The sequence below is a fragment of the Plasmodium brasilianum genome, chromosome 13 (genome assembly GCF_023973825.1).
Source record: "Plasmodium brasilianum strain Bolivian I chromosome 13, whole genome shotgun sequence".
Taxonomy (NCBI): domain Eukaryota; phylum Apicomplexa; class Aconoidasida; order Haemosporida; family Plasmodiidae; genus Plasmodium; species Plasmodium brasilianum.
The window spans coordinates 2471379-2486273 of record NC_090126.1 but is presented as its reverse complement, the minus strand read 5'-3'; the positions used below and the strand labels follow the sequence as shown (position 1 = coordinate 2486273).

General features: G+C 24.6%; 4 protein-coding genes across 4 annotated transcripts; 3 read left to right on the top strand and 1 right to left on the bottom strand.

The window, feature by feature from the left end:
* Positions 1 to 1168: 1168 nt before the first annotated feature.
* On the top strand, positions 1169 to 6091 carry MKS88_005189 (uncharacterized protein; the record flags this gene model as incomplete). The annotated part of the gene is made up of 3 exons (XM_067218429.1): positions 1169 to 5609; positions 5758 to 5805; positions 5925 to 6091. 3 exons carry the CDS (start codon positions 1169 to 1171, stop codon positions 6089 to 6091), a joined length of 4656 nt encoding a protein of 1551 aa, XP_067071563.1.
* Positions 6092 to 6916: 825 nt separating this feature from the next.
* MKS88_005188 (uncharacterized protein) lies at positions 6917 to 7258 on the bottom strand (the record flags this gene model as incomplete). The annotated part of the gene is made up of 1 exon (XM_067218428.1): positions 6917 to 7258. One exon carries the CDS (start codon positions 7256 to 7258, stop codon positions 6917 to 6919), a length of 342 nt encoding a protein of 113 aa, XP_067071562.1.
* A 116-nt stretch (positions 7259 to 7374) lies between these two features.
* On the top strand, positions 7375 to 9684 carry MKS88_005187 (uncharacterized protein; the record flags this gene model as incomplete). The annotated part of the gene is made up of 1 exon (XM_067218427.1): positions 7375 to 9684. One exon carries the CDS (start codon positions 7375 to 7377, stop codon positions 9682 to 9684), a length of 2310 nt encoding a protein of 769 aa, XP_067071561.1.
* A 1179-nt stretch (positions 9685 to 10863) lies between these two features.
* Positions 10864 to 13782, top strand: MKS88_005186 (radial spoke protein 3; the record flags this gene model as incomplete). The annotated part of the gene is made up of 10 exons (XM_067218425.1): positions 10864 to 10904; positions 11022 to 11100; positions 11406 to 11475; positions 11620 to 12190; positions 12478 to 12538; positions 12644 to 12769; positions 12944 to 13102; positions 13196 to 13249; positions 13557 to 13596; positions 13724 to 13782. The coding sequence occupies 10 exons, from the start codon at positions 10864 to 10866 to the stop codon at positions 13780 to 13782; spliced, it is 1260 nt and encodes a 419-aa protein (XP_067071560.1).
* Positions 13783 to 14895: the final 1113 nt, after the last annotated feature.

Here is a 14895-nt window from a genome sequence, read left to right as displayed (position 1 = left end):
TATAGTATTATTATTATTTTTTATTTCTTTTTCTTTTTTTTGTTATATTGTAAAAATTATCATTTTCAATGTTTTTTTAAATTTTATATTATATTTTAAATATACAAAAATAGCACATTATTATGATATGTACTGTATGCATAATATATTGGATTTTGTAGCATTACACATAAGAGAATATTAACTTGCTCTGTTGGTTGTATGTTCCTCTTTATATTATTTTATGCCATATTATTTACTAACATATGTATAATATGTTTTATTATTATGTACAATTTTCATTTGCCATTGTAAGGGAACATTAACAATTATGAATACGTTAAATACGTAATGCAAAATGTGAAAATGTTTTAAATTACAATCAATTGTTTTAAAATACATTTAAACTTTTAAAAATAGCACAGTATATATTTGTTTGGCAATACACAAAAACATGTAGCACTTATCCTCATTTTTTATTTTGTTCATTTACCGATACATGTACGTATATTATATGTATATATATGTACATGTGGATGTATTATGTATATATGTGTATGTGTACGAATGTGCAAATATGTGTATATGCATGTATTTATATATGTATATAAATATTTGATAAGTTCATTTTTTTTCAATACAAAATTTTAAATTTCATTATTTCAAGCACAAATGAAAATCGTAAACATACATTATAAGATACATTCTTCATTGCTTTTTTTTGTCTGACAAATGACGTAAAAGGATGAGTGCATTGTGAACAGTCAGTAGATTTATTACAGCCTCGTGTAATATTTACCATGGCCATATGGCATTTATGTGTATATATATATATATATATGTATATGTATATATATTATGAACACCTTTATTTCCTTTTTTCCATTTCCTGCATTTTTCTTTTAACAATCTTTTTTAAATTTTTTTAACTGTCGCATTTTACAAATCAAATTGTCCTAAAACGTTTTTCCTTTTGTTTTAATATACATTTTGTTTTGTTTTTTTTTTTAAGTGTAATAACAAGTTCTATTCAATTTTTGTTTCAAACAATAAATGAGAGGAATATAGTTCGTAAATTATACCCTATACTATTTGGATAGTTTTATTTCCCCATTTGTTCAACTTTTTTTTTATTTTTTTTAACATTTTTTTGGTTTTAGCATAAGAGAAGAATATCGTTATTAACTAAATGGAAGATATAAAAATAAATGAAAATAAAATCTTTGAGTATAATGAAAAGAATAAATTAAAAATATTTGAACATAATGATATCGTATTTTTTAAGCAAAAAGAAAAAAATAAAATAGGATTAGGGAGAATAGTAAATTTTTACACTGAGCTAAAAGTAAACGATGTTCATTTAACTCCAGATCATAAGTTGTCCCTATCAAACTATATAAAAATATTAAATAATCTAAGCAATAGAAAATATGTGCAAAATTATATTAACTCGTTAAGCAACGAAAATGCATCTAACACCATTGAACAAGAAGTAACTACAAATGTAGAAGACATTAATGTTAATGGTAATAATAATATTAGTAATAAAATTCACAAAAAAAAGGAAAAAGCTGTTCTAAATTATTTTAACAGAAAAGAGGAAAAAAATAGCAATAGCAATAGCAGCAGCAATAGCAATAACAATAGCAGCAGCAATAGTAATAGCAATAGCAATAGCAATAGCAGTAGCAATAGTAATAGTAATATAAATTTAAGGAAAAGAACAAAAAACAATTCAGTGTTGAAATATGAAAGAAAAATAAGACAAAATGGTAGAGATCTTTTAAATGGAATTAGTAGCAGTACCTACGACATAAATAATAATTATGTAATATGCACAAATGATGAAAAAAAAAAAACAAGTAAAATATTTTATATTATTCATTCCTTTAATACGTATAAATATATGTTACATTATAAAAAGGCATTTAAACATTATAAAATTTTATTTCATAAAAAATGGGAGAGTATTAAAATAAGCTTTTGTAAAAATATACAGAATCAAGTTAATTTTGTATTAGCTATGAAATTATTTGAAATAAAAAAATTATACCCGAATAATGTACATTTACAAAATATTATGATTAACAATTTAATGAAAATATATAAAAGCGAAAAAGATCTACATATAGATTATCTCGTTTTAAATTTTATAAAAAAATTAGATGTAAGGATTATATTACAAAATAACGTTTTGATAACTAATGATGATTTTAATGATATTATTACAAAGAATAAAAAAAATATAGAAGAAGAAAAAAAAGAGAATATAAGTTTTAATAATACTAATTACAATCAAGAAATCACTAATAGTACGCGTTATGAAGAACATTTGAAAGAATTGCCATCAAATAAAACTGGATTAACATATCAAGAACATGGAAGATATTATGATTACAACGATGAAGAAAAGGACATAAGCTGTTATGAACATTTGAAAAGAGAGAATGATAAATACAAAAATGTTCCAAGAAAAATAAAGTTAGTAGAAGGAGAAACACTTCAATATGAATTGAGAGGAAGTATACTAGCAAAATTTAAATCACCACGAGGGGTTATATATAGAGGTTATATTAAGAACATCTTTAAAAGTAAAAATACTATTCTACCTTATTTTTTAATTGTCCCTTCTTTTTTTTGGTTTAATGATTCTTACTATTTCTCATGCCTAAATATAGATATTGATATATTTCAACTTTTCGAAATTATTAAAATTATAGATAAATCAAAAAGAGAACAAATAGATAATATACCTTTAACTAAATATAAAAATTTGATAAAGGCAAATGATTATACGCATCATAATAACCAGAAAGATGAAATGCTATTTTTTTTACTAAAAGATACAGAGAAAAGAAAAATCATACATGAAAAGGATATTGGGAAAATGAAGGAATATGTAACACATAATGAAAAAAGTGAAAAACAAGGATGGAGCGAATTACATAAAAATAAAGGAAACAAATATAAAATGGAAGATATTACAATTAGAAAGGAAGATGATAAAAAAGATGATGTAATATGCAACTTTAGAAAAAAGAGAAAAAAGGTACAACAACAAATACAACGTAATAAGAGAGCAAAAAGGGAAAAATTGATAATGAGAACAGAAGACATAGAAGAAGGAGGGATCCAACAAAAAAGAAGAGGCAGAAAGAGGATAGAAAGGAAAACGGAAAGTGAAAAAAATGACATGGAAGTGAAAAAAGAGGAAGAAGAAATGGGAAAAGAAAAGAGGGAAGAGGAGAAGGAGGAGAAAAAGAAAGAGGAAGAAGAGAAGGAGGAGAAAAGGAAAGAGAAAGAAGAGAAGGAGGAGAAAAGGAAAGAGGAAGAAGAGCAATTGGGGAATGGAGAAGAAAAGCAAGTTGGGAATGAGGAAGAAGAGCAAGTTGGGAATGAGGAAGAAGAGCAAGTGGAGAATGAGGAAGAACTGTTAGAGGATAAGCATCAGCAAATGAAAGATGAAAATGATCGAACGAAGGAAGAAGAACAGGAGAAGCAGAAAAATAATGAAGAGGGGAAAAAAGAGAATGAACAGGAGGAACAAACGAAGAAGCAAAATTATGAAATGGACAAAAAGGAGAACGAAAAAGAATATGAAACCACGAAACAAAATAATGAAGAGGAAAAAAAAGAGAACGAAGAGATGAAACCTAAAGTACATAACGAGTTAAACAAAATAGAAGAAGCAAATTTCTTTTTCAAAAAAAAGGATATAATAGAAACCGGTTTAACCAAAAAAATTGAAGTGTCCAAAAAATCAATTTTCAATTTAAATAAAGAAAAAACAAATACATACATTTTAAAAATTACAAATTTCTTTAAAATTTCTGAAAACAGAAAACTTAAATCAAATAACAAAGATGAGAAAGAAGTTCTTTCCCAGAACAGTAAAAGTGAAAGTACCAATGAAAATAACCAAAAAGTAGGTGAAATAATAGATACCCTAAGAGATAAAAAAGAAGGAACAACAGAAAATAAGGGAGATATAAATATTGAAAACCAAAATATAAATAACAAAAATGAAAGTGTACAAGATATAGAGGAGAATATATATATTAGTGAGGAAAATACAAATGATAAAGAAATAAATATAAATGACAAAATGGAAGATGCAAATATGAAAAAAGAAAATAAGAATGATAAGGAGGAAAATATAACTAATAAAAAAGGGGAGATTATTATTAAAAAGGTAAATATAGATGAAAAAGTAGTTCATGTAACTGACAGAGTAGATTATATAAATAATGAAAACGTGGAACATATGTGTTATAGAAAAGAAGAAGATGGTAGTAAAAATGTCAATATTAATGACAAGAAGGTACCAGATACTCTTAATGAAGTAATTATATGTGATAAAAATGAAGAAGAAAGCAATAAAAGTAAAAATGGAAATATTATAAAAGTAAATATTGACGATAATAGTGCAGATAATAATATCGAACTCATAAATAATAAAAAGGACAACTCTTGCAGCGAAAATGAATTAGTGAATGGAGGAAATGTGGATGAAAATAATGCACCAAATAACCTTAAAAAATATTTTGATGATAATGAAAAAGAACCCTTGAATAACAAAAATCAGCTTCAAAACAGCGAAATGATAAACCCCCAAAAAGCATTTGATAAGAACGAAATCATAAACCTTGAAAATGTAAATGATAGCAATACAAAGGGTAAAAATGAAGAAGCTAAATATGTGAAACAGGAAGGCATCGAAAGAGAAGAACATTATTCATGTGCTAATATCGACAATACTAATAATTGGGACAAGGAGGTTAATATAAATGAAGCACCAACACTTAATGGTAAGCAAACAATTGATAACAACAGTAGTAATAATAATAATAATGATAATAATGGTGGTAGTTACATTAATGGCAATCGTATTAACCCATGTGGTAATAAAGACTTAGAACAGATTAAAAGGTTCATAGAGGATGAAAAAATTAAAAAAATAGAAATGTTGTATAGATACTGTAAGGAAGATTTAAACATTTTATTATATGTTTATGTTATGCATATTTATGTTAATAAATTGTGCAAAAATGTAATTGTGAAAGTCCTTAATCCTAAATGTAAATATGTAAAGAAAAAAAAATATGAAGACAGAGATTTTATTTTAACCCCATTAATTGGATATTCTTATTCCAATTATTATTATTTGAAATTAAATAAAATAAAATATAAATTAAAAGCAGAGAAAAAAATTGATAGGCGATTTAAATTAATAAAAAATTCCTTGATCATAAAAAGGGAACAGAAAAGAAAAAAGAAAAAAAGAGGTCGCAAGAAAAAATTAATACCAAACGAAACAGACAAAAAAAAAAAAAAAGGAAGGCGTAAGAACATAAGTAATAACTTATCAAATGATAACCCCTTTAAATTAAAAAAATCAAGAGGGAAAAAAATTTCAAGGTTTAAGCATTCATATCATAAAACGTGTGAAAATATGGATCAAATTGTAAAATGTACAGAAAAATATATTAATTTATATCTATGGGGTATTTTTAATTGGAATTACAAAAAAACATTACGTGTATCCTTTAATAATATTTCGAATAAAAAAATAAGTAACTTTGATGTGTACAATTTCTTTTTTTACAATTATGAAACTATCTCTAACTTAAGTAATTTTTTCTTTTTTTTAATTTATTTGTTCGCACACATTTTCATATTCACATTCTTGTCATTAATATTATTCTTTACCAAAATTGTTGCAATGTATGTACGTGTGTGTATTATTTGTTCTCATATGTTTGCACATATATATTGCAGAAATAGTGGAACTAATAATACTAACATTAACAACGTGTAAGTCAGCAAGTACTATTGTGCCTTATTATCCTATTGACGTTGTTTTTACGAACTTATACATTGTTTATTTTAATTTAAATTAATTTTATTGTTATTTTCCCTACTTTTTTTTTTTTTTTTGTTTGTAGATGAAATTAATAAGGACCTAAAAATATTAATAAATATTTACCAGAATGTCAGAAACATTTTGTATCAAAATTCTTCAATTTATGGGAGTATGTTTTTATTGAAACAGTCCCATAACTTGACAAGAACGCACTCAAATGAAGAGGTACACAACATAATATTTTATTGACGTCTTTTGTTGTGTTAAATATGTAATAAATATGCTTGTATTAACAAACTTTTGCAAGTATAGCTGCACTTGAGTCATATAAACATGTACATTATATGCAAGTACATATATGGACAAGTATATACACGCATAATATATACATATATATATATATATATATATATATATATATATATATATATATATATATATATATATATATATATATATGTATGTATTACATATATTCATGCAATTAACCGTTGCACGTGTTTCCTGAATATAAATGTATATACTCTATCATTTATGTATTAATTAATGCACGATATTCCTATTTATTTAATTTTTTCAGCTAATAAATTTCTGGCTAAAAACACTAAATGAGTTGTGTCAAATTAGGGAAGGCTTTTGTAAATTCTTTTAAAATTTTGAATATATTTGAAACATGTATTTCTACTTAAAAATACATATACCTATATATATACGTACAAGTACTATGTATATGTGTATATAGTACACATTTGTACGGTTTTTTTTTTTTTTTTTTGTTTAGATTTTTATTTTTGTTTTATATTCTTTAGAAATGCTTTTTTAATTTTTAACGTTTTGTAGCCACTAAAACGTCCTGTCAATTTTTATTTAATTAAGTTATATTTCTTCAATAAGAAATTAATATAAATGCTTTTACTTGCTCCATATTTTTTATTGCTAATATTTTTCTTCTGTTACCTTTTCGTTTTTTCGTTTTTTTACTCTTTTGAAAAATAAAAATTTTGAGACTGCAATATTTCTTTTAAGTTATAATAATGAAAAATAAAATGTAAAAGTGATACATGGGGAATCAATTCATTTTCTGCATATCTTGCCTCCTCCCCGCAACGTGCCATTTGTTGTCATCATATTTTTAGTCATATTTTCTGTCATATTTTTAGTCATATTTTCTGTCATATTTTTAGTCATATTTTCTGTCATATTTTTAGTCATATTTTCTGTCATATTTTTAGTCATATTGTCAGTCATATTTTCCGTCAACATATATTCAGTCATATTTTCAATCATCATATATTCAGTCATATTTTCAATCATCATATATTCAGTCATATTTTCAATCATCATATATTCAGTCATATTTCTTGTCATATTTTCAGTCATATTTCTTGTCATATTTTCAGTTTTATTTCCTATCATATTACCTATCACGATGCTTATAAAAAAAATGATAAGAATACACATTCGTTAAAAGACCAGGGGAAAAGAAATACGTTAAAACGGTTTTCTTTAAGTACCCATACCTTATTATAGAAATGAAAAGGAACTGCTTGTATGTCCTTAAACTTCTCAAAAACAAAAAGTGCAACGCAGAATGTATAGCAAATGACAGCAATTATAGTAAAAGATATTGCAGTGGTAATATCACTGAAAACAGGGGAAAAATAATTAACCACATATCATATTCTCTACCTATGGAAAATAATAATGAAAAATATAATTTTGAACTATTGATGAAGACAATAAAAAATAGAGCTGATGAATATAACCTAATAAAAATAAAAGAAGTTCAAAATAAAATATTAATTCATTTAAAAAAGTTTACCATTAATGAAGTAGTATCAACACTCATCCTTTCATTTAAATATAATTTATTAAACACAAAAATACTATTCGAGATTACTGAACAGTTATTTCAAAATTCCTGTTTCTTAAATAGTAAGCATTTATATATCTTAGTTTCAATAATGAAAAAGATACATTTGGAAAAATGTGGCTGCTTGCTCAATCAAACGAATGACAAAAATAGAATTTATAAAACGGAGAATATATTACAACATGTAAATGAAACTATAGGCTGGAAAAAGAAATATTACAAGGAGGTATATGAAAATATTTTTTCTGATTCAACACCAGATCCAAAGTTAAAGGAAAATGGGAATACACAGTTTAATGATGACGACATAAGTAATACCTCTAGTTACGTTGCAATTAATGCACTATTATGCAACCATGCAAATCTAACAAGTGAAAAACAACAAAACGATGTAGAGGGAAACGGAATAACATCCTATGACAGAAGTGAAAAGGGGGATGAAATTTCAGTAGAAAAATTAATTTTCAACCAAGATGACATATCTACATACATGAAAAAAACATACTTTAAAATTAAAAATATTTTGACACATAATTATATCAATATTTCCTTGAACATGAAAAACAATATGTACACCAATTTGCTATTATTGAATTATTTACATGAGGAAAATATAATAAACGGGAATGATTTTTTAAAAATAATTTATAGTATTAACATGGAATTTGACGAATATTCATTCATAAGTAATAGTAGCAATTATTACTACAACGGTTATAATAACTGCACTTTGGATAATTCCTGGTTCCACGCTGACAATATTACCAATTCATATATTCAAGAGCAAGGTGACAATGAGTCCACGTACGACTTATACATACAAGTTCATTTTAACTTATTAAAAAATTTACTTAAAAGAAGTTATATCATTAATGATATATTTATTCTAGAAAAAATGGAGAATGGAATTACTATAGAGAATGAATCTTACAAAAATAAAAAGTTGTATCTAGACACATTTACTTGTTTTTTTAACAATTTAATACGTGTACAAAAAAACATCAATTACATAAAACTATTCTATTTGAATATTATGTCATATGAAATATTTAAATTATTTACTGATAATGAAGTATACAAAAATGTAAAAATACATTATGTATTTCTCAAACGTGTAAAATGTGAAACAATTTTAAGAGAAAAAATTAAACCTAATATTAATTACTACTTTTTAAGCATAATATACTATCTTAAAAGAGAACACATATTAAACTATAAGATGGATTTATTTCAAGACCATTTACTTGACTTAACAAAAATTCATAATAAATATATTCTTTTTTTAAACTCACTAAGTAAATATAATTTATGCGATATTTGTGTAGATAACCATCGATCTAATACCTCTAATAATGTAAATCTCAAATATAATGAACAAACAGTTTCTAGTGAACATAATATAAATATGAAAAGTAAAGATATAAATAATAAAAGAGAACGTGAAAAATTACAATCAAATGAATTAAAGAATACTTGTTTCTGTTATTATATGGTAGAATTTACCTTTAATATTGTATGCTATTTAAATAGCATAGATATATGTGAACAGATATTTATTTTGAAATATTTAGTACTTTTAAATTTTAAAAACGAATACTTAATTGATATAATTAACCAACACGTATACAATTTTTTTATACTCAAGTCCTACTATACTGACCCTAAATACTTTTACTACATTTTAGAATATTTATTCATATCACTTATTTATTCGCCACCCACTTTCTTTAACATCATATGTTTAATAGACCATGGAAAGTTTCAAAATTTGTTGGATAATTCATTGGGGGGGAAAAAAAAAATTACGCATAAAGTGAAAAAAATATATGACACTGTTAATACAATCATGAATACAAACGAAAAAAATGCACACAAAAATAATTTTAATAAAAGTTCTATAATTATATCATATAATGACAAACAAGTTCGAAGTTTTCAAAACCTTCTGTACGATTTTATATTCTTATAACAAACTTATATATACATGGCCACATGAACATATGTTATATATTTTTATATGTTGCATGCGTTACCTAAACGAGAAATTATAATTTGATAAGAGGTAGTATTTGAAAAAGTATTTGCACGAATGGAAGATTAATTCGAAAATATGTTCAACGCAAGTACAAAAGATGCATATGCGTATGCATTTATACATATATTCAGGAAGGTACGCAGTTTTAATATAACTATATATCTTACTACATTCGTGGCCTTGTTCATAGGGAGGCCTTTCTCCTTTTGTTTTTTTGTTCTCCATAGAAACGTATACATACACACATATATATATATATATATATATATATTTATATTTATACATATATTAATGTACGCGCAATTACGCATTAAAATATCTAATTTTTTGTCCAACACTTGATGTGTAAATCAGACATTTTCCCAAGGATGCACTTTTTTTCTTTTTTGCTTTAAGATTTTGTTAAACTTCAATTTTTTTCTTAAATTTATAATTCAAAGAACTATAAATATTTTTCGCAATAAATTAATTTTCCTTTTAGATTTTTTGAGCATTACACAAATATAAAATTCTGGTAATAGTATTGCTTCACAAAAATAGCAGAAAAAAAAAAAAATGCAAAAAAGTTAAAAATTAAAAACAATAATTGCGTACAAAAAATTACCTGTGAAAGTCTATTCCTTTATTACGTTTCACCTTTATTTTCTGAACATTCTTAGAATATTTTAAAATGAAAAATAAAAGCATTTTAACTAATTTTGAAGTCCACTCCTGCTCTGATGCATACCTCAAATGTGCATGCCTATATATTTACATTTTTTTTTTTTTTCTTAAATGACAAGCAAAAAGACATATAATATATTATAATAATTTTTTACATGTTATATATTTACTATAATGTTTATATATGCATTTCCTTATGATATCTAAAAGGAATTGCATATATGCAAGCGCATGCATGTATAAACATGTATGTATGTGTACATATGTATGTGTATGTATGTGTACGTATGTATGTGTATGTATGTGTACGTATGTACGTGTATGTATGCATGTATGTATGTATATGTACGTATATATATTCGTATACACATATATATTCGTTTATATGTACGAATTTATTGTATATAATAAAACATAGACAGTTATTTTATTACTTTTTTATAAATGAAAATGGGAAAAGATGAAAATAATCTTATAATAGAATCATTGGGGTAATGAGTTTTTAATATCAGTTACGGGTGTATTTTTTGTATATATATATATATGTATGTACATATATATGTATATGTCAATTCCTTTTAAAACATCTCTTCATTGCATTTTCTCAGAGTGAAGTACAAAAAGAAGCAGACGTATAAGTCAGACAATAGGGCGAATATTACGAAGCTACCAAAAGTTGGAGATAGCGTAAGATAAAAAAAAAAGAATTAAATTGATGGTATGTTTTCAATTATGTTGAAAATTTCACTAGTTTTTCACATTTCAATCAAACACACATGTCCGTGCAATTTTGTAACCCAATCCGTTTTTCGAATTTCGCAAATTATTTTAACATAGAAATATATAAAATATAAACGGTATATTTTCAATAGTAGTTTAGTTTTTTTCTTCTTTTTTTATTTTTATTTTTAAATTCATATATATACTCATGAATATTAATCTATTTATTCATCTACTGGCTATGTATATATTATATAATTCTGTTCGAACAGGGAGAAAAAATATGCAGTGATACAGAGAAAAAACAATACAATATAACCAAAAATACATTGTATAAAAATGGTAATAATGAGAAAATATAATCAAATAGTTGAAAATTTTAAATTATTGTAAAAATCAAAGAAAACAACTTTTAAAAATATTAAACTTAAAGCTATCTTAAAAATGAAAAAAGTATATTCCTATTATACTAATTTTTTGCCGCAGTGTTGGGAGAACAAAAGGGAAAAAAGAGGACAAATTATAATTATTCAGGAAAGGCTGTCAACGAAAAATCATACACACTGAAAGAAAATAGCAAAAGCAATATAAGTAAAGCGAATAGTGCAATTGCTGCAAATAATTTAATTGCCACCAAGGGTGCAAATAACATAAAGAATAAATGCAAGTCCATAAAATATGTAGCTAGAAATTATAATGATACTAATAAAAGTGAGAACGTTCAACCCAAGTTAATAAAAATAAAAAGCGATGATAATTACCTAAATGAACTTTTACGAAAAGAAAACGTATTCATCCAATCGGAAAAATGCGCAGAAGTGAAAATAAAAAAAAATAAAAATGTTTCATCTTCAAGTAGTTATTCAACTAAAAACAGCTCAGAGGATGATATACACACTTCAGATATAATAGAACAATATAAAAAAAGGAAAAAAAAAGAATTAGAAACGAAAAGGAAAAAGATAATACGAGATAAAAAAAACAAATTAATAAAAAAGAAAACTTATAAAGATGTTGAAACGCAAGTTTTTCTAAATGAATTTACTAAATACTACGAGTACAAAAAAATTACATAAAAAGATGATAAAATATTATAAACATACTACAAAAAAAATAAAAATAACATAATATAGTAAATTTTCAACTGTATCATTAAATATGCTCATAATCATAGTTATGCAACAATGCTTTAAAATATTCTGAAAACAAGGATTAAAGAAAAAAATAGATTTTTTTCCTTTTTTCCTTTTTTCGTTTTTTCTCTTTTCTCCCCTTTTTTCATATATGCTTAAGTGTCAAACATATATTACCTTTTCATAATACCATATGTTTAACATTTAAAAGGAATGTAAAGCCACAGATTGAAAAAATAGTTGAGGATGTCTTAAATAAAGCACTTAAAGAAGTAATTTATTTTACTGTACTCTATAATATCTAGTTTAATTGTTTACTTCCATGTGATATTATTGTATTAATATATTTTTTTTTTTTTTATTTTATATTTTTACAGATGTACGAAGAACAGGAGTTACAAAAAATCAAAAGCGAAGTAGACTATTACGAGAATATTAGACAAATGAAATATCAAAACCTTCAAACATATGAAAAAAACAGCGAAGCCTTTTACGAAGAAACGGTAATACCATTCCATAAAATACGGGAAGATAGTGATAAATAAAAATAGATGTGTAAACGTGTACGTGCATGCTAATATATATACATAATCATATGCATACATACGTACATACATATAAATACATCTGCACTGTCTTCTTTCCTTTTTCGGACCCTTCCTTTTCCTCATATATAGCAACAAAAAATAAAAGATCGAGTTGCACTCAAAAATAAAGTTGAAATTATAATGAAAAAAAAAATTGCTAATAGTAAAGCCCAAAAAAATATGCATTATATCTTTCAAAAAAATTTAGATCTTCACTCAGTGTTAAATTGTGTTCCCAACAATTTTGAAGTAAAAAAAAAAAATAAAATGAAAGAAAGATGAACGTCCATTTTCTAGTTCAATAACACAAGTACATATATATATAACATTTTTGTCTTACAGAAAAATATCAACTTGATATTCCTACCGTGGTTAACTGATTTGATTCTTTATTTGGTAAGAATGTGCATACCCGTCTTATAGTTTGTTTATTTATGTATATTCATGCATATACATATGCATATGTTTGAGTGTGAGCAGTTCATTTAGCTATACCTTAGTAACTAATTAAGCAACAAAAGTAAAAAACTTGTAAAAATATTGTAGTAAAATTGTAATAAAACTGTAATAGAACTGTAATAGAACTGTAATAGAACTGTAATAGAACTGTAATAGAAATGTAATAGAACTGTATTAATTTTGTAATAAAATTGTAATATAATTTATATAATAATTAATGATTAAAATTTTTAATTCATTTCAGGTAAATGTAAAAAAGGAAATCGCCCATTACATTATTACAGGTAAAAAAGTAAACGCATATCTTTGCAAGTGCGAACATTTATAATACGCATATATATAACATTTGTGGATCCATGCGTATTTCGCTTTATTTTATTTTATTTTATTTTTTTTTTGGGAACCCCCAAGAAATAATTGAACAGACTGTTAATTCATTATCGGAATTAGCTGAGAATAATAAGGGGTAAAAAAAACGGAAAACAATATAAAACAATATGAAGCAATATAAAACAATATGAAACAATATAAAACAATATGAAACAATATAAAACAGTATGAAACAATATAAAACAATATGAAACAAATAATTTCAACAAGATCATAATTTTTAAAACCAAGTATATAATACAATATTATATCAAACTTTTTGAAGGAATATTTTAGAAAAAAGACATGATGAGCAATAGAGGGCACCTTCCTGCCGATTTAGGAAAATATATAGTGTTCCGCATATATATACATATGCACACACACATATATGCTTATATATATATGCTTATATATATATATATATGTATCTATGCGCACGTTTGAATGTGTACCCAGGTACATGTAATTTTTCGTTTCTTGTTTGCGCTTCAAAATTTTTACGACTTTTCCAAATTTTGTATAGTTAATAAAAAGGGGAAAATATTCAAAATTGTTATGAAGTTAATCATTACATTGTAGTAGTAGACCAAAAAAAGGAAAAAAATATATAGATATATATAGATAGATACAGACAAACAGACAGATCATGCATACATTTACATAAAAAAGTAAGAAAGGATAAAGAGTAAAACCAATTACGCAAAACAGTAGCAACAGTATATAATGAACTTTCTAGAACTCGCTTCCTTTTGCACTTCATTTTAAACCTTTTGATTTTTAAATGATATGTATATATATTTATTTATATATATGTATTTATAAACATATGTGGAAAGAAAGCGTACTCAAGGGAAATAAAACATGATGACTGCTTAATATAAAAAATAAACTCAAAATTACAAATAATTATATAAAGGTATTTAATTAGAGCTCTTTTATGACATTTATTGATAAAATTAAAAAAAAAAATAAAAAAAAGGTCATAAATAAAAAGAAGAGAAGGATAAGAAAACAATTAAAGCAAATTCACTTTTACGCTTAACTGTAATTCCGTTATAAATGAAGAATAAAAACTTTTTAAATACTAAAGTAATTTTTTTTATTTTTCCCTTTTTTCTGTTTATTTTCAACAAATAATTCTCATCTTTATAGCAATAACATTTGCTATTTGTTCCCTGCTTGTTATTTTGCCCAAAATTTTAACCTTTATG